The following is a 23,716-nucleotide window of genomic DNA, read 5'->3' on the forward strand; positions in this document are numbered from 1 at the left end:
GAAGCTACTAGCGGCTACTGTGGTGGTGGTGGGAGCTATCTGACTCCCATTCCCAGGCCTGGCCATCGATGCGAAGGCCTCCAGCTGATCGGAAGTCGGCGCTGGCCGGCGCGGAGCCAGGCGCGCAGGCTTCTTTCAGCCGCTCTGGCAAGGCACCCCTCCCTCCGTCCCGCAGCGGTCACTCGGCCTCTGGCGCGCATGCGCCGACCCCAGCGGGCGTCCTCCCGGGCTCCCTTTCCCTCCCTCCCTCATCCGGGTCCTGGGCGAGCGGGCGCCGTGCGCGTGTCCCGCGGCCGAGCTGCTAATAAAGTTGCAGCGAGGAGAAGCGCAGCGACGGCGTTGGGAGAGCGCGCCCAGCCGGCCCTTGAGTGAGTGAGGGTCCCCGGCACGCGCGGGCTAGCGGAACCAGGGGCTGCGGGCTCTTCCCCGGCGGACTCGGGCCGAGGCGGGGGCGTTCGGCCGCGCACGGAACGGAAACGATCCGGGGCCTGTCGGGCGGGAGGTAGGCCGAGTCCTGGCCTGCCGGGGTCCCGGCTGGCGGACACGGTGCGGCCCAGCGGCTGCGGAGGCCTCGCCGGGGTGTCCTGAGGCGGGGCCGGGGCTGGCCCTTGTCCCAGCCCCGCCGTTACCGCCCAGACTTTGGAGGGAGGCGTCTTGGACGCCTTGGAGGGGACCCCCTGACCCCGCTCTGTCCTGGGGAGCGGTTTGCTTTCCTAACTCGTCTGATGTACCACCCTCGATACACACCCCTGATAGGACTGCGGTTCTCGGCCGGACAGCCTAGGCTGCTGCACTGCGAAGTTGTCCAATGGCTCGATGAATCCGTGCTGCTGTCGCTTTGTGTTTCAAAGATAAGGATCCGCGCTTATCGGTGGGAATTACACTCTGGGCAGTTGTGACCGGCTACTGCAATCAGCTGGTGGTTAGACCTGGTTTCCGCCACTTGCCATGTCAGTTTGCACCACTGCAAGGATTTCTTCTACTTCATGTAAACTCTGTGCTGCAAAGAGAATGCCAAAGCAGCGTCTTTTTGCCTTCATCATATTCAGCCGCTGGCCGGGTCCTATACTTTAATATCAGGGCTTAAATTAATATTCCAGTCTCTTCCCCTCCCCTTTTCCCCTCTCCCCCTTTCAGCTGCTGTTACTACGTGGAGTTTGGAGCCTAAGCTTTGAAAACTCCCATGTGGCGCGCCCGTCTTAATTCTGAGCATGCTCAGTAGGCAAAACAGATTTTTGGTTGCAGAACTCGGGCGAGGATAGTCGGGGTATTTGGACGTTTGCCGGCTTCCTAACAGAATGTTCCGATTCTGGTGGTGATGGCATTGGAGAATGGAGCTTAGGCTGGCCTGTAGGTGAGGAATGGCTGAACACCCTGAGCCAGATCTTTATCTTGATTGTAAAGACAATGTTTCCTGACCAGCTGGAGCTTTGGGGGCGGGGGGGTGGTGTTGCGGGGGGAAGAAGCAATTTTGGCTGCTTGTGCATTTAAATGGGTGTGGTGCTAAGTATATCTTGTTTACCTTATCTTTCTGTGGAAAAGTTTTGATGTCTAGGTTTGTCACATCATGCCTGTTGCCTAGCACTACCAAAAGAGTTCTTATCTAGCAGCAAAGATTGGATAGGTGGAGGTCGTGGCTTGGCCTCACAGAAGTTGAGAGGAAAGGATACTTGGGTTGCGTTTTTTAAAATTCGTATTTAAAACTAGAGTACTTGAATTTCCGCAGAATACCTGAATTGCCCAGAGTGAATTAGTTTTTAATTTTAATTTGAAAGGCAAAAGTTTGAAAACCTTAGTCCCAGTAGGTTTAGTAACCTTCCAAATAACTTACAATTTCTGCTAGATGCCAGTGCAGTAGTGTCCGTTGTGGGGAAAACAGTACCTACACTCAGTGTGACAGTTTCACATTTATTGATCCAAATATCATTATGAAATTAGTGTTCCAAATTCCATAAGGAGCTATCTGCAGATGTGTAACAAATTATTTTAATCTTTTATTCCTTTGGTAACTATTAATATTTTTTTCTCTACGGTGAAAACTGTAAAAATACAAAACTTAGAAGAGACAATTTAACAAAACTTAATCTTCATAAAGGTTGTAGATATTGTGTTTAGATTTATAAAGTTTAATTTTGATGATGATTTGTATGATTGTTCTTATTCATCTTCCTTTCCTTCCCTCTCCACATTGCTGCTCCCTCAGTCTTTTTTACATTGCTGCTGTTAATTTACCCATGTACCTTTGTTAAAAATACCTCATTCATCATTTTGTGCATTCCTTTCAGATCTAGCTGAAATAAGCAAAAAAAGTTAGATTAACCTTCTCAACTGACTTTTCTCTCAGGTTTTAAAGGCATCCACATGATATGGTCTAGTTAAAAGGAGGAAGAGAGCAGCAAACTGGAAAAAAAGAATAAAGTATTTTCGTAGGTTCTGTACAGATCTGGTAGTATTATCTGCGTGTCTGGTTCACTGTGGTAGGCGCCACAGAAATGGGTAGATTGATAATGTGTTGCATTTCTTTCCCCTCTGGCAAAGTCAGCTATTAATTTCAGTGGGAGACAGTGGCAGAATGTTGTTACTAATGAGGTTTGAATCAGATTGTTGTTTACTGTTGGTTATGTAACATGTTGCTGGGAGTATTATTAAAAGTTGCATTCTGTAGCAGAGTAGAGGCAAGTAAATTCTGCTTACCCTCTTCACTGGGTTTTAATTCTTGGCTGAACCTGAAGGCACATTAGACTACAACCATAATTATACCTGGGCAGCCTGTCTGTTTCCTGTTTTCATCATGAACCCAAACATTATGATTTGCAATGATGATCTTTTTTGTCCTTTGCATTGAACGGAGGCAGTGTGTTTTCTCCCTCTACTGAAAACAGATTTGTAACTTGGTCAAATTAAAGATTTTAGTGTTTTGGAAACTAGGCAGTGAAATACCAGTTTTTCATTTCTTAATACAGTAACTTAAATTGAAATACCATCTAAAAAAATCTATTTCATATATATTCTTTGTATTTGTAAATTTTAATATTGCTAGTACTTTGTAGAGTTAAGGAAACTTTTTGTTTATGACATATCAGTGTTTATTATTACCAGATGTATATGTTGGTCTAGGCAATGAGCCACACATCTGGGTGAATTTCAGAGCTGACTTGAGTACACTTGATAATATAGGTGTCTGTTCTCTTGGTTTATCAGTCTTCTCTATTTTTATTTCTAGAGGGTCTATGTTCCTTGTATCTGTCTGTCTCTCTCTGTGTACACTAAGCACAAAGAAGAAGGCAAATAGTTTATTTCTTCAGGTGTTACAAGCAGCTTATATCCTATGGTTTGCCAGTCTACTCATAAGGTCAAAGACATTGAGTAAGATTCCCTTTTATAAGGGATACTAGTAGCCTGAGGAATGATTCTTATCTCTACCAGTCTGGATATTCTAGAGAAAAGAATACCTGGGAAGGTAGGGCCCAAGGAAGCTGGGGTGCAATATAGGGTGCTTTCCCATCAAAACAGATGATGAAGGACCCCTGGAAGCTGACCCGTGTCTTCCCCCTGCCCGACAGAGTCTTGCTCTGTCACCCCGGTTGGAGTCCAGAGGTGTGATCTTGGCTCACCACAACCTCTGCCTTCTGGATTGGAGCAATTTTCCTGCCTCAGCCTCCCAAGTAGCTGGGATTACAGGTGCCCGCCACCACTCACGGCTAATTTTTGTATTTTTAGTAGAGACGGGGTTTTACCATGTTGGCCAGGCTGGTCTTGAACTTCTAACATACTTTGTTTTTTCCAATTCTGAAGTTGATAGAATGATAGTCATTGGAATTTGCAGTTCGTTGGTGGTGTCACACACCATTTACCTGCAACCAGAACTCTGAATCTGAGAAGTACGTTTACTAAATGGGAGGTCAAGATTTAGAACTCTTTTGGAAGAATTGTTAAAAACTAGATTGTTGTTAAGACTAATCTCATAGGCCACTTTCATATTCTAATAGCCTTTGTTGTTTTCCAACTTGGAAAGATGGGGTAATTACAGAGTTCTTAGGTTTTTCATAAATTATCAGCTAGTTCTGGGCTATTTATTTGAGAGTGTCTCTCTCTGTAGCCCAGGCTGGGGTTCAGTAACGTGGTCTTGACTCACTGCAATCCTGCCTCCCGGGTTCAAGCGATTCTCCTGCCTCAGCCTCCGGAGTAGCTGGGATTATGGGCACCCACCACCACATCCAGCTAATTTTTTATATTTTTAGTAGAGATGGGGTTTCACCATGTTGGCCTGGCTGGTCTCGAACTTCTGACCTCAAGTGATCTGCCCGCCATGGCCTCCCAAAGTGCTGCGATTACAGATATGAGCCACTGTGCCTGACTGGGCTCTTTATTTACTTTTGATTTTCTTTTTTTTTTTTTTGCCTTGGGCAGCTAGGTGGGGAAGTTTTTGCCCCAATTCTAGTAGAGTGGTGTTTTCAGTGACTTTTCTTTCTCCTTTTACTGTATCCTAACTTGGTTGAGATGATATTTTGCAAGAAAGAGTTCTTTATTAAGTCAGTTCTGTATGTGCAATACTGTAATTGTAATTCACTTTTGGAAGCTAGTTATTAACATACATTTTGTAAATGGGTTTTGCTCTTGAATTTTTTGGGATCCCCCCCTCATCTCTTCCTATAGCATATACGTAATTTATAGGCTGGTACTCTATAGAAGTTTGAAAATGACTTGACCTGTTAAGATTTTAGCAGGGTTTTTTTTTCTTTCGATATCCATATATGTTGTTTTGTTATACTGAAAATAATATTTAAAAACTAGTGTCCCATTCTCACCTTTTCTCTGAGCATAGCAACTGGAGTCTTGTGGCTTACATTTTTCAAATTTAACTATGATCTCAGAATATGGCTGGTGTTTTCAAGGCAAGTTTTGTTTTGTTCAGTTTTGTTTTCATGATGTGTTAGGATCTGCCTAGGATCCTATCTGGTAGGCTGTATAACTTGAGATCTAGTTATTCTGGTTTGTGTGTTCCCAGGAAGAGGGAGTTCTGCAAAAATATTTAAAAGCCAGTCTTCTTCTATTCTTCTTAGTCACATCTTCTGCCCACTTGTCTACTTTACTCATTGACCATTTCTTATTCTTTGGAGTTGAAAGTGTAAGTTAAGTGAATGGTGACACTAGAGCTGAAAATGTAGCCAGAGCCATGTTTATTCCCTTTTCTTCTAAGCAGGGAACTAGAACTCTGGGTGCACATGGCTATCTGGAGAACATCTTCATAATGCACTGTAATATATGTCGTGTACACAGGTTAGCTCTTTGTGCTCCACAGACATATTTTACAGTCATGATTTGGTATCTGCACTTGATGGTTTTATAATTTAAAGGAAATCGCTATAAAGATTGACCAGCTCTGTGTCTGTTCCTGTGCCTACACGCCTGTACAAGCATACTCAAACACATCTGGTAGCAATGTAGGAAATCTTGCAGGCTCTGTGAGGGTGAGTGATACATTTAGATCAGGCTCTGTTTAATTAGGGGACTTAGGGGAGCAGGTGAAGCTTAAAGAATGATTAAAAACTGGGAAACAAAAGTCTGGCTGTGGGAGATAATAAAGTAGAGAATTCTGTGGGCACAGAGAGAATAGGCAAGAAGATTATGCAGTGAGAAGTATTGGGAATCATGAGTTCAGCTCCTGAAGGGCTTTGAAATCTGCTATGAGAAGTTCTGATGTCTTTGGAAATCGCGAGCCACAGTTGAGGAAAGTGGTGATTTAAATGTTTCTCTGTGAAAATAATTTTGGCGCCCATGTAATTGTATCCTGTCTTTCTTGTAGATGTTCCTGTAAAGAATAGGATTTCTGAATCTAGAAGAGCTGTGAGCAGACATGCTTTTGGTTTCCCTTTCCTCTCTGTGTGCAGTTGTGAATGTGGCTTACAAGTTTTATAGCAGTTGTATACCTGGATCTAGGGATGGTTTGACAGCGGTGGTGGTGGTGGTTATCTACTTGCTGACACTTGGTGAATACTATTGATAATTAGAACCACAAGGGTAAGAGATTTTTAAAGCTTTACCCCCACATCCCCCCTGCCCCCCAAAGTTACCCTTAGGTTGTATGTATGCAAGTGTCTTTCTTCCATTGCAGGGGATCTTGAGCACCTTGGTTCCCAAGCCTGCTGCATGGTCCGAGATTCTTGTTAAAAATGTGGGCGATAAGGCCCTTCTGCCAAGCCTAGTGAATCTGAATTTTGAGGGCTGGTTCTAAGGAATTCGTTTATTTAAAAACCCATGTCCGATTCTTTTGTATAGGTTTGAATTAGAATACGATGGGTTGCGACCCATACGGGCATTTATTTCATGGGATGATGTGCTCAGGAGATTTTTGGCCAATAGTGTTGAGGAAAATTTGGGGAATTGGTTTGCTTGCCTTTTTATTTCAGATTGAAGCAGTCATAGAGATGTTGGAGCAGAAAGTGAAGGAGTCGTTTCTGTGAATTTACTTTAGAAATCTGGATATGAGCTCTGTGTGTGTGTGTGTGTGTGTGTCTTTATGTATGTATGTGTGTCTGTATGTATGTGTGTCTCGGGGAAGGTATTGAAGTCAGTCTGTGTGGGTGTTTGTTATGAAAGTTGGTCAGTATGTAGTACTTCCATGACCTGAGGTAAGAACAGGACCTTTGGGTTATTGATTTAACATGAATTCATTTGAAATAGAAGCCTTGTGAAGCTTAGCAACATTTTATTGTATGGTTAATGTGTATAAAACTTAACCCTGAATCTTCCTTTAGCTTTCTTACCTGCATTTTCCAAATCAGTTGATGTCAAACCCCATTCTTCCAATTGTCCAGACTGATACCTTGGAATCATTGTTAACTCCTTTGTTCTCACACACCCCATGATCTCCTTCATCAGGAAGCTTACTGTCTTTCATATGTCTGCTGCTCACCACCCCACTGCTATCACCCTGGTCTAAGCCATCGTCATCTTTCCTCCGTCCCCTAGATTACTGCATCTGTGAGCTGGTCTCTCTGCTTTTATCATTGCTGTCCATCTCTCCTCCTGCTTATTCTCAACATACCAGCCAGGATTTATTTGTTTATTTATTTTGAGACAGTCTTGCGCTGTCACCCAGGCTGCAGTGCAGTGGCGTGATCTTGGCTCACTGCTACCTTGACCTCCTGGGCTCAAGTGATCCTCCCACCTCAGCCTCCCAAGTAGCTGGGATCACAGGCATGTGCCACTGCACCTGGCTAATTTTTAAATTTATTTTAATTTTTTTTTTTTGTAGAGACGGAGTTTTACTATGTTGCCCAGGCTAGGCTCAAACCCCTGAGCTCAAGTGATCTTCCTGCCTCGGCCTTCCAAAGTACTGGGATTACAGGCATGAGCCACCATGCCTGGCCCAGGATAACTGTTTTTTTTTTTTTTTTTTTTTTTTGAGACAAAGTCTTGCGCTGTTGGCCAGGCTAGAGTGCAGTGGCTCACTGCAACCTCTGCCTACTGGGCTCAAGCAATTCTCCTTCCTCAGCCTCCCAAGTAGCTGCGATTACAGGCGTGTGCCACCACACCCGGCTAATTTTTGTATTTTTCGTAGAGATGGGGTTTCACCATGTTGGCCAGGCTGGTCTTGAACTCCTGACCTCAGGTAATCTGCCCACCTCGGCCCAGGATAATTCTTTAATAATGTAAGTCGAGAACTATCATGTCTGTTCTCAGAGCTCTCTACTGAGTCCTCAGTTTCGTTAGACTACTGTAAAAGCTAAAGCCTTTATATCCAGCATGGCCATTCTGGCTCTCTGGTACCTCTTTGACCCCATTCCTTACCTTTTCCCCCTTGTAGACTGTATTCTCAGGCTATACTGGTCTTCTAGCTCCTTAAGTATGCCAGACATGCTCCTACCTTAGGATCTTTGCATTGCCTGTTGCCTTTACCTGTAATGGTTTTCCCCCAGATTACATGCCTGTTGGCTCACTCTTTTATATCCTTAAAATTTCAACTCAGTTGGCACTTTCTTGGTGAGACCCAGCCCAGCCACCCTGTTTAAAATTACACCTTTCCTCCAGGACTTCTTGCCCACTTTCCCCTGTTTTAATTTTTCTCTATAGCACTTTTCACCTAACAAACATACCGTTTACTATATCTCGTTGGCCTCCTCCTGCTGGAATATAAGCTAAACGAGGACAAGTGTTTTGGTCCCTTTTATTAACTTCTATATTCCCAGCTCCTAAAATGCTACCTTAATAAATACTCTTTTGGATGAATGACTTGAATGAATTTAACAAGTTACTGTAATGTATGCGATACTGTTTTTTAAAGATTGTATTCTAGTATGAGAGATAGAAATAAAGTTAATGAACAAATTATTGTGAATCAGTTAATACTGTGATAAAATGAACATAGTATTGGATTAGAGATTAGGGAAAATCTACTTTATATAGGATTACAGGGTGATCAGGGAAGGTATCTGGGATGAGACCTAAAGCTGAGACTTAAATAATGATAGAGCTAAAAATTAGTGGCCAGGGATTAAGAAAAGTGGTATAAGCAGAAAATGGCATTTGTAATATCTGAGGTTCAAAAGACATTCCAGTGTAGGAAGATAAATGCTTTTGAAGAATGAATTCTTACTAATATTTATTGGGAGCAGGAATAATGCTTCTGGAGTTTCATTTCATTGTTTTGAGGAGCAACAACTCATTTGTAGTAAGAGGACACACTGTGAAAAGTGCTAGATACCTGGATTACATGCCCTTCTTTTGTCTCTCTGTATTTCTGTAATAACTTGAGTGTATCTCATTGTGCTTACATATAGGGGTATAGTTTGGTGTCTGTCGTGCTACGTTATTCTGTGAAGGGAGATTCTGTCCTGTTTGCATTTTTGCTATTCCCACTGTTCACTCACATAGTACCGTTGTATGGGACTTAGAAAAAGGCCTTCTCATTTATTTATTCCGTCACCCCTGCCCGGTCCTGATAAACCCCCGCATGTCCTACAGTGTCTGCTAGATAGTAGGTGCTCAATAAGTGTTTGATGATTCATGGCTATTATAGCTGTTGAGTCAGTTAATGCACATGTTCTTAAAGAAGTAGGTGTACTTTATGATAATCCTTTCTGTATTTCTGTTGATTTACCTAGAGTCCTATAGTTACGGAAGTATTTGTACCTAGTTTCTGATTTGATTTTTCTTAGTTTCAGCCTCCAAATTTGTATAACCCCAAGTATATTAGAGCGAATTGTTTTGAAGCATGAGTGACTCATGATAATGTGAATCCTCTCTTTAGTAAGGGTTCATAATATGGCTGAGGTATAGCTGCACTTTAGTTTTGAAACCTGTTTTTCCTCTGACTCTACAAGAAATAGGTTTACTTTAAAAAATATAGAATTGGATGAAGCAGAAAGTGAAAAGTACACCTAACCCCACCACCAGAGCTAATATCACATCCCCTTTCTTTCATTAAACAAATATTTATTGAGCATATGTATCACTAGGCTTACAATGATGAGTGAAAACAGATACAGCTCTTCTTGTGGAATTTACATTCTTGTGGGGACAGACTGGAAAGGTAAATGTGAAAACATAGGTGTGGTAAGTGCTACAAAGTAGCAGTATGTGATGCAGTAAGCATATAAGAGGGGGACTTCTTGCCAGGACGGTTTGGGAAGACTTCCCCAAAGAAGGGATGCTTGAGCTGAAAGAGAGGTGAGGTGTGTGTGTGTTTTGTAATGTGATAGGTTCTTTTGTAATTCATGAGATACCATAATTTTATAAGGTTTTCATTTATGGCTGAGGTACCACTGCATCTCTTTTGATTTACTAGTGACATTCTGTGTTGTTCAATCAGCGGTTGCAGTTTTTCAGAAGAATCAGGGAACCTCACATACATAGGAATTTCTAAATATTAATACCTTGGTTTTCTTTCTAGCTTTGAGGTCATTTCTCTAAGAAATGACAAAATACATCAATAAAAGGGTATTATTAAGTCAAGTCTTCATAAACCAAAGGTATACTTGTGAAAGGCCAAGATAATAGCAGATAATGGGTTCATAGCTGTTAAGTCCCTCCAGTTTCTAGTATAAGAAGTAGCATATATTCCTGTCTGTTTAATTATTGGCTCTCTGTGCTTGGTGTACATTTTTTTAAACTCAATTTTAATGCCCTATTTCTGTTGGCTATCATATGGAAATAAATCTAGGATAAAACTAAGTGATAGGTTAAATGGCATATGAAACTCTTTATAGCACTTGTTCTTTTTTCCATTACTCTCTAAGATCTTACAGAGATTACGGGTAGTGTCTTTTAAGCCTGAGTTCCTAGCATGGAGTATTCCTAACATAACACTAGGCACCCAATAAATTTTGAATAAATCAAGTATCTCCTCTGTCTAACATCACAGTTCATCTCTCCAATTAATATGATCCTCAAAATCTATGTATTTATTCCTTTTTTCCTTGAGCTTTTCTCTTCTTCCACTTTCCAGTTATACTGTTCTTTCTGTTCCATGTATGTACTCTAAATACCTCATAAACCAGAGGTATACTATGAAAGGCCAAGATAATAGCAGATAATGGGTTCATTATCTGAGTCTGAAAGTGTTTGATCACTCAGATTTAATTCCATTCATTCATACGGCAGTTTTGATGAAAATTGACTGTCTCACCTAACACAAATTGTCCTGTGGGTTTCCTAATGGGATTTTAGATTTAGATTTTGGGGGATTCTCTGGTTTTCAAGCTAGAAGTGGGAATTTCCCTGAAAGGTTTCATAGACACTGTTCAGTTTAGTTTGTATTTTTCTTTTATGATGCTCATGGTTAGCCCGTTCTGAATTATTGTAACAAGGCTTGGCTTTTAAAGAAAAGGCTGTTTGACACTTAACATTCTGAAAGTTTGGTTTAATACGGCCCTAGTAAGAGCAAAAAAGAGAAAGCAGAATTTGTCTTCTATCCCTGATTATATTATTGAAATAAGACTAACATTTATAAACAACTGTTTTACAATAGGTTTCTATGGAGGTTTATTGCAAAAGAAAACAGCTTGATGATTTAAGTTCTTTGAAGCCTATTGACTTTTTGGTTTTTTTAGTAACTAAATATATTACCTCTTTATATCTTTAGATATATATTAATATGTCTTACTATATTGGTATATATTAATATATATTATTCTCACTGGTGTACTTTAGGATAGGTATGTCAGGTGACTCAAGATGAGGATTACAGAGGTGCAAATAGAATCTGCTCAAAAGCCAGATTGTCCAGGGCATTATTTCACCTATGTGGACTGTCAGATGCATCTTCCCTTGACTTACTAGGGAACTCAGAAGTAAGCAAGCCCTGGAGCACCTGAAAGTGTCAAGGATACAAATCATGTATTCTATGCTAATTGGGTTCTTTTTGAGACAGAAGGAAAGTTCATTTTCTTTAGGTAATTTGTCAAGTTTCTCCAAAAGCAACACTGAGGAATATAGGATAAGCTATGAGAAATATAGAAAGAGAAAAGAAAAAAAAAGAGTTAAAAGAATGAGAACAAAGGAAGGGGGTTGAATGACAGATACTGGTGGCAAGTGATGGGGAACATCAGAAAGGACTTTGAGAGAGGAAAAAAGAAAAAGCCACCGTATTTCTTCTAAGATGTACTTTTGTTTTTTCACCTCATAACATAACAGTAACTGTCGTACAGTTAATGGCGTCTGAGTATTGCTTTTGGCCAGGTGGCAGTTTTGATCTAGTTGTCATTGTACAGGCGTAGCTCTGACTTGCTGTTTCTGTTGCTGTCATTTCAGTCTCAGTGTGGACATTGTTTTAACTTCTCGTGTTGAGTAATTGCCACTTAAAATATTTTCTTAGTTGTTGTTTTCACATCTTCATTTACATGCTCTAGGAACACCAAACAGGCACCAGTATCAAAATTTGCAGGATGGTTGTCAGTGGCTTGAAAGACAGTCCTGGAGCAATGTCAGAACATTCTTTATACTTAACATTGTTGATGGCAGAAGGTTGATACTGTGAAGAAAAATTTTAAGTGATAAGAAAGCATTATGCTGTTTAATTTGCAGCTTTTTCTTCCTTCAGGGTTCATAAAATAATGCAGACTCTTAAAGTACATGACTGTATGTTTGTTGAAATAAAGGAGTCCCCTTTATTGAGTATGCACTGTGTACTGAGTTAAGTGTTTCTCACTTAATTCTCAGAACCTTTTAGGGCTATGGTATTCACGATACAAAATAGGAAGAAATGGAGATTTTGGGTGTAAGTGCTAGATCCAGAATTTGAACCCAAGTTTATTAGGCTTCAAATGAGGTGCTGTAGCTCCTTATCCTGGTAAATAAAATATTACTTTGTGAAAGACATAGACGTTTTTATGCTTAAGATAAAATTGTCTCCCTTCATCCTTCTCCCCAGAAGGTGATATCCTGACTTCCTTTTAGCAGCCTTTACATCTTTAGGTCAACTCCATTCTCCACTGTGTATCGTAGATAGATATGGGCACATTTCAGTTGTTCTATTAATTTGTAACTATTTAGAGTTAGTCTGGATCTGATTTATATTTCAACTGTTTATTATCTAGCTTAGTGCCTTGCCTTTTATAGGCACTCAGTAAATATGTGTTATATAAATAAGGCTATAATAAGTGGGAGCTTAAGTTTAGCACTGGTTATTATGTATATTTGTGCCTCAGTAGACTCTGAAAGCATTTAGAAAAGGAGTATAGAGGACCAAAATTTAGCTGTCCAGTAATCTGTAATGTGTAAAGACTGTAGTTGCTAAATACAGTCTTTTGGGGTTTTTCTCTATTATTGGAATAAGTGTAGAGATGATGTAGAAGTGGGGTGTTAGACACATAGCTGATTTAAATTGAAGATGGGTGTTCTCAGTGTTTCTAAATTTGTTTTATTTAGTGAAAGGCAAAGGGGGCATGAAAAATTAAATCAACTTTTCAGGAAAGAGACTCATAAAATTTTCAGAGGTATTGCAGCTTCACTTGTGGCTTGTGTAGCATGTGCTAATATATGCAAATCAGAGCGTATTTTATTTTTTGTATACATAATGAGAAATTTTTTCATAACTGAGTACTTATGTGAGGATACTAAAGTAAATCTATTGCTGTAACCCAAGCTCTCTGATTGTTTTATTTCAAATTGTGGACCCAAGGTGTTATTTTGAATATGGTATAGTCTGCAGAAAAGACTATAGGACAAAATGCATCCATTATATGGGTACTATAAAGAAGTTTTAATCTCAGTTTAGCAATTTTACTTCTACTGTAGGTGGTTTAGTTCCTTCAGAAACCTAGGTGTTAAATATTAAGAAAATACATGAGTGAAATATGATTGCACCATTAAAGGCATTTTAAAAAATCTATATATTGGGGTGAGGGAAGAGCAAATGCTTGTGGTGTTAAATGGAAAATGCAGAATACCAAGTAGTATCATGGTATATCCTGTTATGGGCAGTTGTGGGCAAGACTATATATATGCAGAGGAAACAAATATAAGCATACCATATGTTAATGGTATGATTATAGGTGAGTATACTTAGGAAAAATATTTTTTAAGGAAAAACATTTTTTAAAAAGTGGTACATTTTCTCATCATTTCTGAGATCATTGTGTTCTAGTGATAAGTGTGCTAAAAATATCCTAATGATAATTAGAAAGGCTTTGGAGTAAGACCACCATAAAAAAATATGTATTTTTATGCAGTGGTAGTAAGCATATAGATAAACCTTTCATTCCTGCTGATTGACCTAGCACAAACCTGGAAAGGTTGGGTTAAAGTTGATAGGTTGATGACATACATTAAGTGGTATAAAAATAAGTTTGAAAATGCGCAAATTAAGCTGGATTATTCTTGATCTCTTAAACTGTACAATCTTATGATAATATTGAACAATTTCAATGTTTTGGAGAAGTCAAAGGAATATGGAGAACAATTAGAGACCTTTAAGGGAAGAAAATTCCTTGGCAGGCGGCTTTCTTTTTAGGAGGCATTGTGTACAGTGGTTAGGAATATAGATTCTGCAGCTGGACTGCCAGGGTTCAATTCTCAGCTCTGTTTCTTGCTATCTGTATAATTAAGCAAGTTGCATTTAATTTCCCTTTGCCTGTTTTCTCACCTGTAAAATGAGAATAATGGAATTTACTTTATATGGCTGTTTTGAAATTTAATGATTTTTGGTTTCTAAATGTAAAGTCCTTAACAGTACTTGGCATAGTGAGTGCTCAATAAATGTTAGTGGTTTATTATTATTATTACCATTATCAAAGGAATATTATGATTCCTTTGCTTAAGCAATTGATTTTGTTTTAGAAAGGAAGCTGTTGAAATTATTGAAGTACCTGTTGCTATATTGTAAGAAAGTAAAATGTACAGACATCTGCCTCTGTAAGTAGCCTTTTAAGATCATTCATACCCCTCTGTTTCTTTAGGCGGTAACAATGCAGCCCATGTTTTATGCCTTCTATAGAGAATTTCATTTAAAATGAAACCACTGAAAATTGTAGACCACCATTTTATACTAAATGGTGAGTAAAAGGTCTGATTTTATCTTGAAGAATGAAACTAAAATTCTAGGAAAACATTAGCTTATAGTAACTGTAAACATGCATAAATTGTTATAATGAACAAATAATGGATCAAGTGTGAATGGATAAACAATTTTTCCCACAAAATAATTCAGTATCATGATATGACAGTCTTTAATTTGACATTTGTGGCATTAGCTTTAAGTTGTTTTTTTTTTTGCAAAAATATAAAAATGTATATACATTTTTCCAAGGACCTCTGTTAATTCTTTGATAGTCAAACTTTTCTTACCCACCCCCCAACAAAGAATGTCTTGCTTACTGATTACTATAAAAGTGGTAGATTCTCCAAGCCCAGTGTTCCTCATCCATGCATCAAGACTACAAAAAAGCACAAACTAATACATAGAAAACATGGAGAATCTTACAATACTGAAGGAAAGATTACATGTTATTCCTTCTGTACAACATTTACAAACAGGCAAAACTATAAAAGACATCACATTATCCCCATGGGTCTTAGGGACAAACAAAACCTCAAATATGTTGGTGCTTATGCTGCTTGCTGTCCCCTGAGTAACAGAGTTTCTAACCCAGGAGCCTCATGTCCTTTGGCGACATGCAGAAGACAGTAACAGACTAACTTGTAAGTGGGGTAAAATTAAATGCTAGATCCTACATTGTTTGCCATTATTTTTATAAACTTTGGAAATCTTGGAATTTTTGCAAAATCTGTAGTCTCACTCATGGTTCATGAGCCATTACGGTGAGGGAGGCACTTGTGAATAGGGACTGATTTTATAAGTGATCAGTCACAAGTATGTTTTAAAAATATTTTTAAAAATTGAAATAATCATATAGTAAAGCACACAAATTTTAAGTGTACAGCTTAATGAACTTCTGCATATGCAGAAGTCATCTGTAGAAGTCATCTTCTACATATGCATGTCATCATCACCCAGATCAAAATATGGAAAATTTCTAGCTCCCTAGAAGGCTGTCTCATGACCCTTTTAGTACTCTTCTGGCCTTGATGGCATAGGTTAGTTTTGCCTGTTTTTAAATGTTGTGTAATCTTTCCCTAAGAATATATGAGAATTCTCCATGTTTTGCATATACTAGTTCTTTCTGTAGCTGTGAAGTATTCCATTTTATGAATTTATTACCAGTATTTACCTGCTCTACTGCTGATGAATATTTGGGTTCCAGTTTGGGGCTATTATAAATAAAGTTGTTAGGAACATATACTTGTCTTTTGGTAGACACAACACTCATTTCTGTTGGATATATACCTAGGAATGGAATTGCTGGGTCATAGGGATCTATGTTTAGCATTAGTGGATACTGTCAAACAGTTTTCTAAAGTGACTGGACTAACGTATATTCCTACTATCAACATATGAGAGTTCCAGTTCTGTATTATCATGAACAGTTAATCTTTTTTTTTTTTTAAGTGTAGCCATTCTGGTAGGTACCGAGTGAGATTTTACTGTGGTAGTTTTTGTTTTCTTTTTGCATTCATGTGATAACTAATGATATTGAGCCCATTTTTCCATCCAGTGGCTATTTTAATGTCCTCTTTTGTGAAGGATCTGTTCAGATCTTTTGACTCTTCACTAGTGAAGTTAATTTTTATGATGAATTTTTTTTCCTTTTGTAACTTTGTAAGTTGAGATGTAGATAACGAGTACTTGGGTAGCTTGCACATACCACTTTACCAGTTTGGGAAGTATAGAAAACATTTTTAGAAATAATTTCATCAAAAGTGCTAAATTTTTTAGTCATTCCATATTTAAAGAGTTGAGTGTAAGATTTGCTCCTCTCCCTGTGCTAGTTTTACTAGTAAGAGTTCTAGCTTTTTAAAACTGACACCTATTGTTCTTTTTGAAACTAATCTCTTGAAATTTAGTGGCATACCATTCACCAAACTCACTGGCCTTTTCTTTGTTTACATTCTCTTTAAACTCTCCCATATGTTTAATCTTTTGCAGTACCATTGTATCTAGTTCTATCTTTTTAATAATGCACTATCAGTAACTCATTATCAGGAAACTCTTTCCTAACAGTGAATGCTTCCTAATATTTAAGTGTTTACTTACTGTTCTTTTCACTGTTGAAAACATATATATATATTTGTTTCAGCTCTTTGTGCAAAATCTTAAATCTGTTTCTCATCTTTACCTAGCTAAACTTGTATCTCCAGTCATGACCTTTTCCCAGTGGAGTTTACCACCATCTCTACTGACAAAGCTGCCTTATGAGTGTTTTTAATTCTGTGGGTAGAATTCTCATTTTATCATGATCTTAGTCAACATGGGTTTAAAATTTGAAGTTATCTCTAATTTCAAAATACAGTTAATAGAAAAATCAGTGACCATTCATTAAGTATCATAGTGTGTGTTATGGCACATGGAATGGTCCAGGTGCTGAAGACTACTTCTTAGGAGGATTTTGTACTGTATTTGGGAAGTTAGGATATTATTTATGTCTTATTAATTAGTTTTTATTATAAATGTTCAATGACTGTAGCCTCTTCAGCAAGGGGTGGTAGAGGAAGTCTTCACAAAAGGGGATAGATTGGAGCCTATCATTAAGAATGACTAAGATTTCTCTTGGAAGACACAGATGGGCAGAGGGGCAGGGATTTGGATTGGATCAGAAGGTGTGTCTAGTGGAAGAGTAGTGGGCAAGGTTAGATTAGGACTAGACCTAGCCAGTCTCTTAAGTCTTGGTTCTTCTTCTTTCTGAATACTAATGATTATAATTCATGTTTGAATAGTATGGTTGAGTTTGTAAAGCTTGTGTTAGATAGACATTATTTATTACTTCAACATTTCTGTGACTTAGGAACCATCATCTCTATTTTACAGAAAAGTTAATAGGCTTTGAAAAAGTGATACTAGTAAAGAACAGAATCTGGTGGGCACAGTGGCTCAAGCCTTTAATGCCATCAACTTGGGAGGCTGAGTCTGGTGTGTTTCATTTCCAGGCATATTTTTATTCTTTCATATCATAGATATCCATAAATAACAATTTTTTTGTTTTAAGTTTGATATAGACATCCTTAGAAAGGTATATATATATTTTTACAAATTGCTTTTTTTACTCATTTATTTGATAAATGGACACTATTCCAGGTCCAGGGCATCCAGTGGTTTTGAGGGCAGATGAGGCCACCTGCATACTAACATGTCATTGGGGAAAACATAAAGTAAATAAACAAAATTGATAATGTAATATCAGATTAGGGTAAATGCTATAAAAAATGAACAGGGTCGAGGATAGCGAATATTGTGAGAATGGGCTGTCATGCTATTTTCAATCAAGTGGTCAGGGAATTCCTCTTTCAGGAGGTGACCTTTGAACAACTGAATTAATTTGAGTGAGTATACTGCGTTAAGTTACAGGAGAAGAGAATTTCAGGGGAGGGAACATCAGATGCAAAGGCCTCAGGTAGAAATAACCTTAGAATACTTGAGAAATTGAAAGAAGTCAAGTGTGGTTAAATGCAATTAGGTAGGATAATGGTTAAGACATGAATAAGGAGAAGCCAAGGGCCTGATCATGTATGATATTGTATTCTGAATTCTGGTCTTGAAGCTGCTTTCTTTTTTTTCTCCCTCTTCCTTAACTGTCTCTCTGTTGCTCATACACATACTCTGTCACACATATGTACACCACCCTATCTAGCCCCCCATTGTATTCTAGTGTTCATGAATAAGGTATCAGCCAGCCAGCCCTGTCTCTTATCCTAGCCTAGGAAATGCTCTGTTCGTGTCTGCCTATATGTACATATATATATATATATATATGTTTGTATGCCTTTGCCTTTGACATTTCCCATCTCATCTCAGGCAACCAAACCATGGTTTTACTTCCTGACCCACATGGATTTTACCATACATCCTTGATGTAGAGGCAACTGAGGTCAGCTTTTCTTACAGTTCGTTTAGTATATAACACTGTATACTCTGTGACCTGTTAGTGACAATTATGCTTTCATTCTCTTTGTTATTATTTCTCTAGTTTAATGTGGCCAGTTTTGTTTGCCTAGCAAAAATCATCCTATATAGGGCTGGGCAAGACAAGGCACAAGGCATATCCATACATAAGGAGGATATCTTTACTTCCCTGTACCCTTCCCCACCATGGTTCCAGCATAGCAGACTGGATAGCTGCCAGTAGTTGATCAGCATCCAGAACTGTATCTGGTACTTTAGTAGGCTCTCAGTAAGTATATTTTGAATGAATCTATCGACTGTTGAGATTAAACCCTATTTGGCATAACTTTTTTTAAAAAGCCCCATCATGGCTATTCACAATACATGGGACGTAACAAAGAATCAATAATTATTTGTTGAGTGTATGTCAGTTTTAATTTACTCTGTGTGTTTACATTATCTTTATTTACTTTATGTTATTGTCTGGGCTTTAACTGAGCACATATATTCTTTGCTGGGAAGACACAACCCAGTCCAGAGTAATATTGTTGCTAGAATTTTTCAAAGACAGATCTATAGCATTTGGCAATTTTAGGCACAAGAAAGGAAGCATCTTTTGTTACACCGTTTTTCCAAACATTATTCTTGTTACTTCAGTAGGTATTTATTGTCTGTGGTTGGCTGTGTAGTGATCTGCAGGAGATCTTACACATTCTTTTTATTCTTTATTTAGAGATGGGGTCTCACTATGTTGCTCAGACTGGACATGATAGAATTCCTGGGCTCAAATGATTCTCCCGAGTAACTGGGATTATAGGTGTGCGCCACTGAGCCTGGTTTTTACCACCTCTTATCAGTGGAGTGCCTGTCACTTCCTCCTGTCATCATCAGGAACTTCTTAATGGTGCAGAATAGTGGTTTACCTGGAGCAGGCTCATTAACCAATATGCTTAAAGTATCACTTAAAATAAGCCAATAGGAATTATAAAATTAGAAACTGACCCTTTTAAAATGAATTTATTCTCTTTAAATTTATTCAACATACTTAGTTTTAAAAATAGATACTTGCCATTTTACTAGCAGTTATAATGATTTATTTCAGGGTTTGGTACATCTTATACAACCATGAATACAATCTGCATCTAATAATGTGACTTCAGTAGTATCATGGTTTTTGTCCAAACCTTCTCAGTCTGGGAAACATTTTTTAAAGAGAATAATGACCTTAGAGAAGAGCTGGATTTCTTTTAAGACTTCTATTCACATCAGGACATAATCACGTTCAAAACTGACATAGCATGTAACATGGATTTCAATGAATAAAAGTACTTCCGAATCAAATTTTAGAAGAGTGTTTTAGGGTTTAGTGGCCTAATCAAAGGGAGTCCAGAAGCTATTTTTGGATAATACATAGGAGGGTAGAGCAACCTGGTTTTGCTTTTGGTTATCATTTGACATTGCCAGTGTCTTACTTGTTCATATTATGGAGAAGGAATTGAGTGGTCGCAGAACTTTTGGAGAAAATTTATCAATTTTTTGTTTACTTCGTAATGCTTTTCTGTTCTTATTTAATAATAATATACCTTTCAGTTATATTAATTTAAATGTATATAAATTGAATTGCTTTAAACTAGGATCCTTTCCCCCTTTCTCTTTCAGGACTTGACCCAATGAAAGAAGCATATGGCATTTGTGAAGATAAATGTCACTCCTCCCTTTTTAATTGGAACTTCCGCTTAGGACCTGTGTATGACGTTTCACCTGTGATCTGTTCTTTCAGTAGCCAGTGACTTTGAGTTACAGGAAGGTCTCTGAAGATTTGTATCAAATGACGTCAATGGCCAGCTTGTTTTCTTTTACTAGTCCAGCAGTAAAGCGATTGTTGGGCTGGAAACAAGGTGATGAGGAGGAGAAATGGGCAGAAAAGGCAGTTGATGCTTTGGTGAAGAAGCTAAAAAAGAAAAAGGGTGCCATGGAGGAACTGGAGAAAGCCTTGAGCAGTCCAGGACAGCCGAGTAAATGTGTCACTATTCCCAGATCTTTAGATGGACGCCTGCAGGTTTCTCACAGAAAAGGCTTACCCCATGTTATATATTGTCGTGTTTGGCGCTGGCCGGATTTGCAGAGTCATCATGAGCTAAAGCCATTGGATATTTGTGAATTTCCTTTTGGATCTAAGCAAAAAGAAGTTTGTATCAACCCATACCACTATAAGAGAGTGGAGAGTCCAGGTAGGTCTTACTCCTGAGAAGAATTTAGAAAAACAAAAACAAAAAACCTCTCTTCCTGATATGCATGTAACTAGATTTAGTAATGAAAATGTTATATTAGCTTTGTGTTTCCATCTTAAATATTCTAATCTTGGAAGGACTATTGGATTTTGAGTTTAGCTGTTTATATGCAGGTGATGCAATTCATTATTCACTGTAAGCACCCATATATCTACTCTGCCTTTTCCTGTGGATGACCTGTCTCAGTTTTATTTAAAGTCTAAGCTCCAAGTGTGTACTATATCCCATTCCTTTTTGTCAAATAAAGAACTTTGTTCCTACAGTTATCATCCTTCTCTCCAGCATTATTTTCCCTTTCTACCACAGTATTTCTGATAGCATACAGGCATGCCATGATACTACCCATCCTAAAATAAAACTTAAAAAAAATTCTGCTTTTCACCTCATTCACATAACCCAACCCCGATCACTGCACTGTTTCCACTGGTCCTTTTAGAGGATTCTCCGTTTATATTATCTTTATGTTTCATTTTTTTCTTGTGACCTCTCTAGTTAGTCTTTCTTTCCTACCATTTAACTTGTCAAGATCACTAGTGACTGCCTTTTTATAGGTCAAGGGGTCATTTTTCAGTCTTACCTTACTGTCTGTTCAACTGCATTTGATACAGTTGATCTCCTTCCATCCTACTCAAAACTTTTTCTCTGTTTGGCCCCTAAGACAGTATGCTACCCTGGTCTTCCTACCTCACTGACTGTTCTTGTCCCTCTTTGCTGGCGTATTCTGCTGTTTTCACAGGAGTCAGTCCATGGACCCTTTCTCCATTTGTATTCTTTCTTTATGTGCTTTCATGCTGTCACATGTCTTAAGATTGTCTATAAGCTGATGCTCACATTTTGAAGTCAAGTCAACTTCTCCCTTGAGTTTTAGACTGATGTATCCAGTAGCCTACTTGACACTTCCACTTGAATATATATTAAACATACCAAATGTAATATGTCTAAGCGAAACTTCATTTTTTTCCTCTGGTTTTCCCTGTTGAAGTGAATGGCAACAGCATTCATGTAATTGCTAATGCCCTAAACCACAAGTTCATCTTTTATTTTTCTTACTTAAGTCCTGTATTTAAAATATGAACAAATGCTGTTTGCTGCACCTTCAAAATATATCTTGATAGTGTCACCTCTCATCATTTCTGACGCCACTACTTTAGTACAGTACATCATCATCATCACTTACCTTAAGTAGTGTCCTAATTGGTCTTTCTGTGTCTATTCTTCCCCTTAACCCATTGTGTTTTCTATGCAACAGCCAGAATGATTTTTTAAAAACATACTAAATCATGTCAGTTCCTACTGAAAACACTTTCAAGGCTGTCACACTTAAGAGATTTCCATAAGACTCTGTATGACCTATCCACAGAGTTCTGTGTTTGTTGGACTTGCCATACTCCTGTTTCCAGGCTTTAACTCTTGCTGTTTACTTATTCTCCCCCAGGATCTTTCCATGGCACATTTTCTCATACCATTCAGTCCTTGCTTAAATATCCCCATCACTAATTGACTCTGTATTAGATATTTATTTTGTTTATTGACTGACATGAGCAGAGTCTTCCCCTATTTCATTCATTACTCTATCCTTACTGCTTAGAATAGCATATTGTTATCTGGCACTTGGTAGGTGATGCTCAGTAAATATTTTTTTGTAATGAATGGTATAAGCTGAGCTACTAGCTGAGTGCATTAGTCATTTATTGCTGCATGACAAATTGCCACAAACTTAGTGGCTTAGCACAATGCATGTTTATTACCTCACAGTTTCTTTGGGTGAGGAGTCCAGTCACTGTTAGCTGGGTCCTTTGCAAGGCACTGTAATCAAGGTGTTGGTTAGGGCCGAGATCTTATCAGAAGCTCAGGTAGGGAAGGATCAGCTTCCAAGCCCATGTGATTATTGACAGATTCAGTTGCTTTCACATAGCCTTCTTTATAGCTAGTTCACATTCATGACAGCTTCTTCAAAGCCAGTAAGAAAGAGAGGGTCTTCTGGCAAGAAGGGCATTATATTCTTATGGAATGTAGTCATACACACCCTGCCACCTTTGCCGTATTCTGTTGGTTAGAAGGAAGTGATAGGTCATACTCATACTCAAGCAGGGAGAACTACCCAATGGTTTGAATACCTGGAGGTGGGAATCATAGTGGTCACCTTAGAGTCTATCCGGGTTTCACATGGAGGTAATATAAACCCAGTGTGGTAAAAAGACTGAAAATAACATTGGATGTGGAGACTAATAGAAAGGATAGCAGATAGCAGTGATTATGCTATCTGGGAAAGTTCAACTTAAGAGCTTTAGAGTGACTTTAGACAGTTGGTATGATGTGATTCTCAATTTCTTACTGAGTCCAAGGAGAGCTGATAACCTGAAGGAATTGATGAAGAAAGGAAGATATGAGGATTTAATAGAGAAGTATAGGCTGAAAAACTCCCAAGCTTGCTGTTTGCTAGGAGTAAGTCTAGGAATTTTATGTATTCCCCTATAGCCAAAGTGTAACTAATAATCAACCAGCCAATGGAAGTGTCTTATTTTTTGTATACATTTTTCTCAGCTATGATGCATTCTATAGAAAAGACTGGGGCATAGCTCTGATGCTTTTAAATGACTGAAAATTTCATGTTTTAGTAGTTCAACTATTGGAAAGAGACTATAGAGACCTCATGTTTTGCTCTGAGTCCAAACATCTGGGGGAAGGGACAGATTACCCAGCTGGATTAGCTTGCTGACCCCCCATGATTAAGCAGCTATGACACAGAATGGATCACTTCATATTACCAGTATAATAAAGTAGTAGAAGGTGGTGGTAGTGGTAGTAGTAACAGTGATAGCAATTAATATTTATTGAGCACTGATGGAATAGTGATTCCTTCATGGGGTTAGAAAAGGGTACTGACATTTTACACCCCTTTCCGTTTATTTATAGGTTTATAGATAAGGAAATGAAGACTTAAAAGGGAAGTAACTTAGGCACACTCACACAGTTAGAATATAGTGGA

At 38.5% G+C, this 23,716-nt stretch overlaps 1 protein-coding gene across 3 annotated transcripts in view; it reads left to right on the top strand.

Moving 5' to 3' along the window:
• Nucleotides 1–250: 250 nt before the first annotated feature.
• The window catches only part of SMAD5 (SMAD family member 5), a 49,159-nt gene continuing 25,693 nt past the window's right edge, over nt 251–23,716 (top strand). Inside the window, exons 1-2 of one of the 3 annotated variants that reach the window (XM_005557848.5) lie at nt 251–1,354; nt 20,096–20,667. In XM_005557848.5, the coding sequence (XP_005557905.1) occupies nt 20,265–20,667 (403 nt within the window). In that variant the 5' untranslated portion in view covers nt 251–1,354; nt 20,096–20,264. The remainder of the gene's footprint in view (nt 1,355–20,095; nt 20,668–23,716) is intronic. The other 2 variants (XM_073994274.1, XM_005557844.4) reach the window with 2 other exon arrangements.

The sequence above is a fragment of the Macaca fascicularis genome, chromosome 6 (assembly GCF_037993035.2).
Source record: "Macaca fascicularis isolate 582-1 chromosome 6, T2T-MFA8v1.1".
Taxonomy (NCBI): Eukaryota; Metazoa; Chordata; class Mammalia; order Primates; family Cercopithecidae; genus Macaca; species Macaca fascicularis.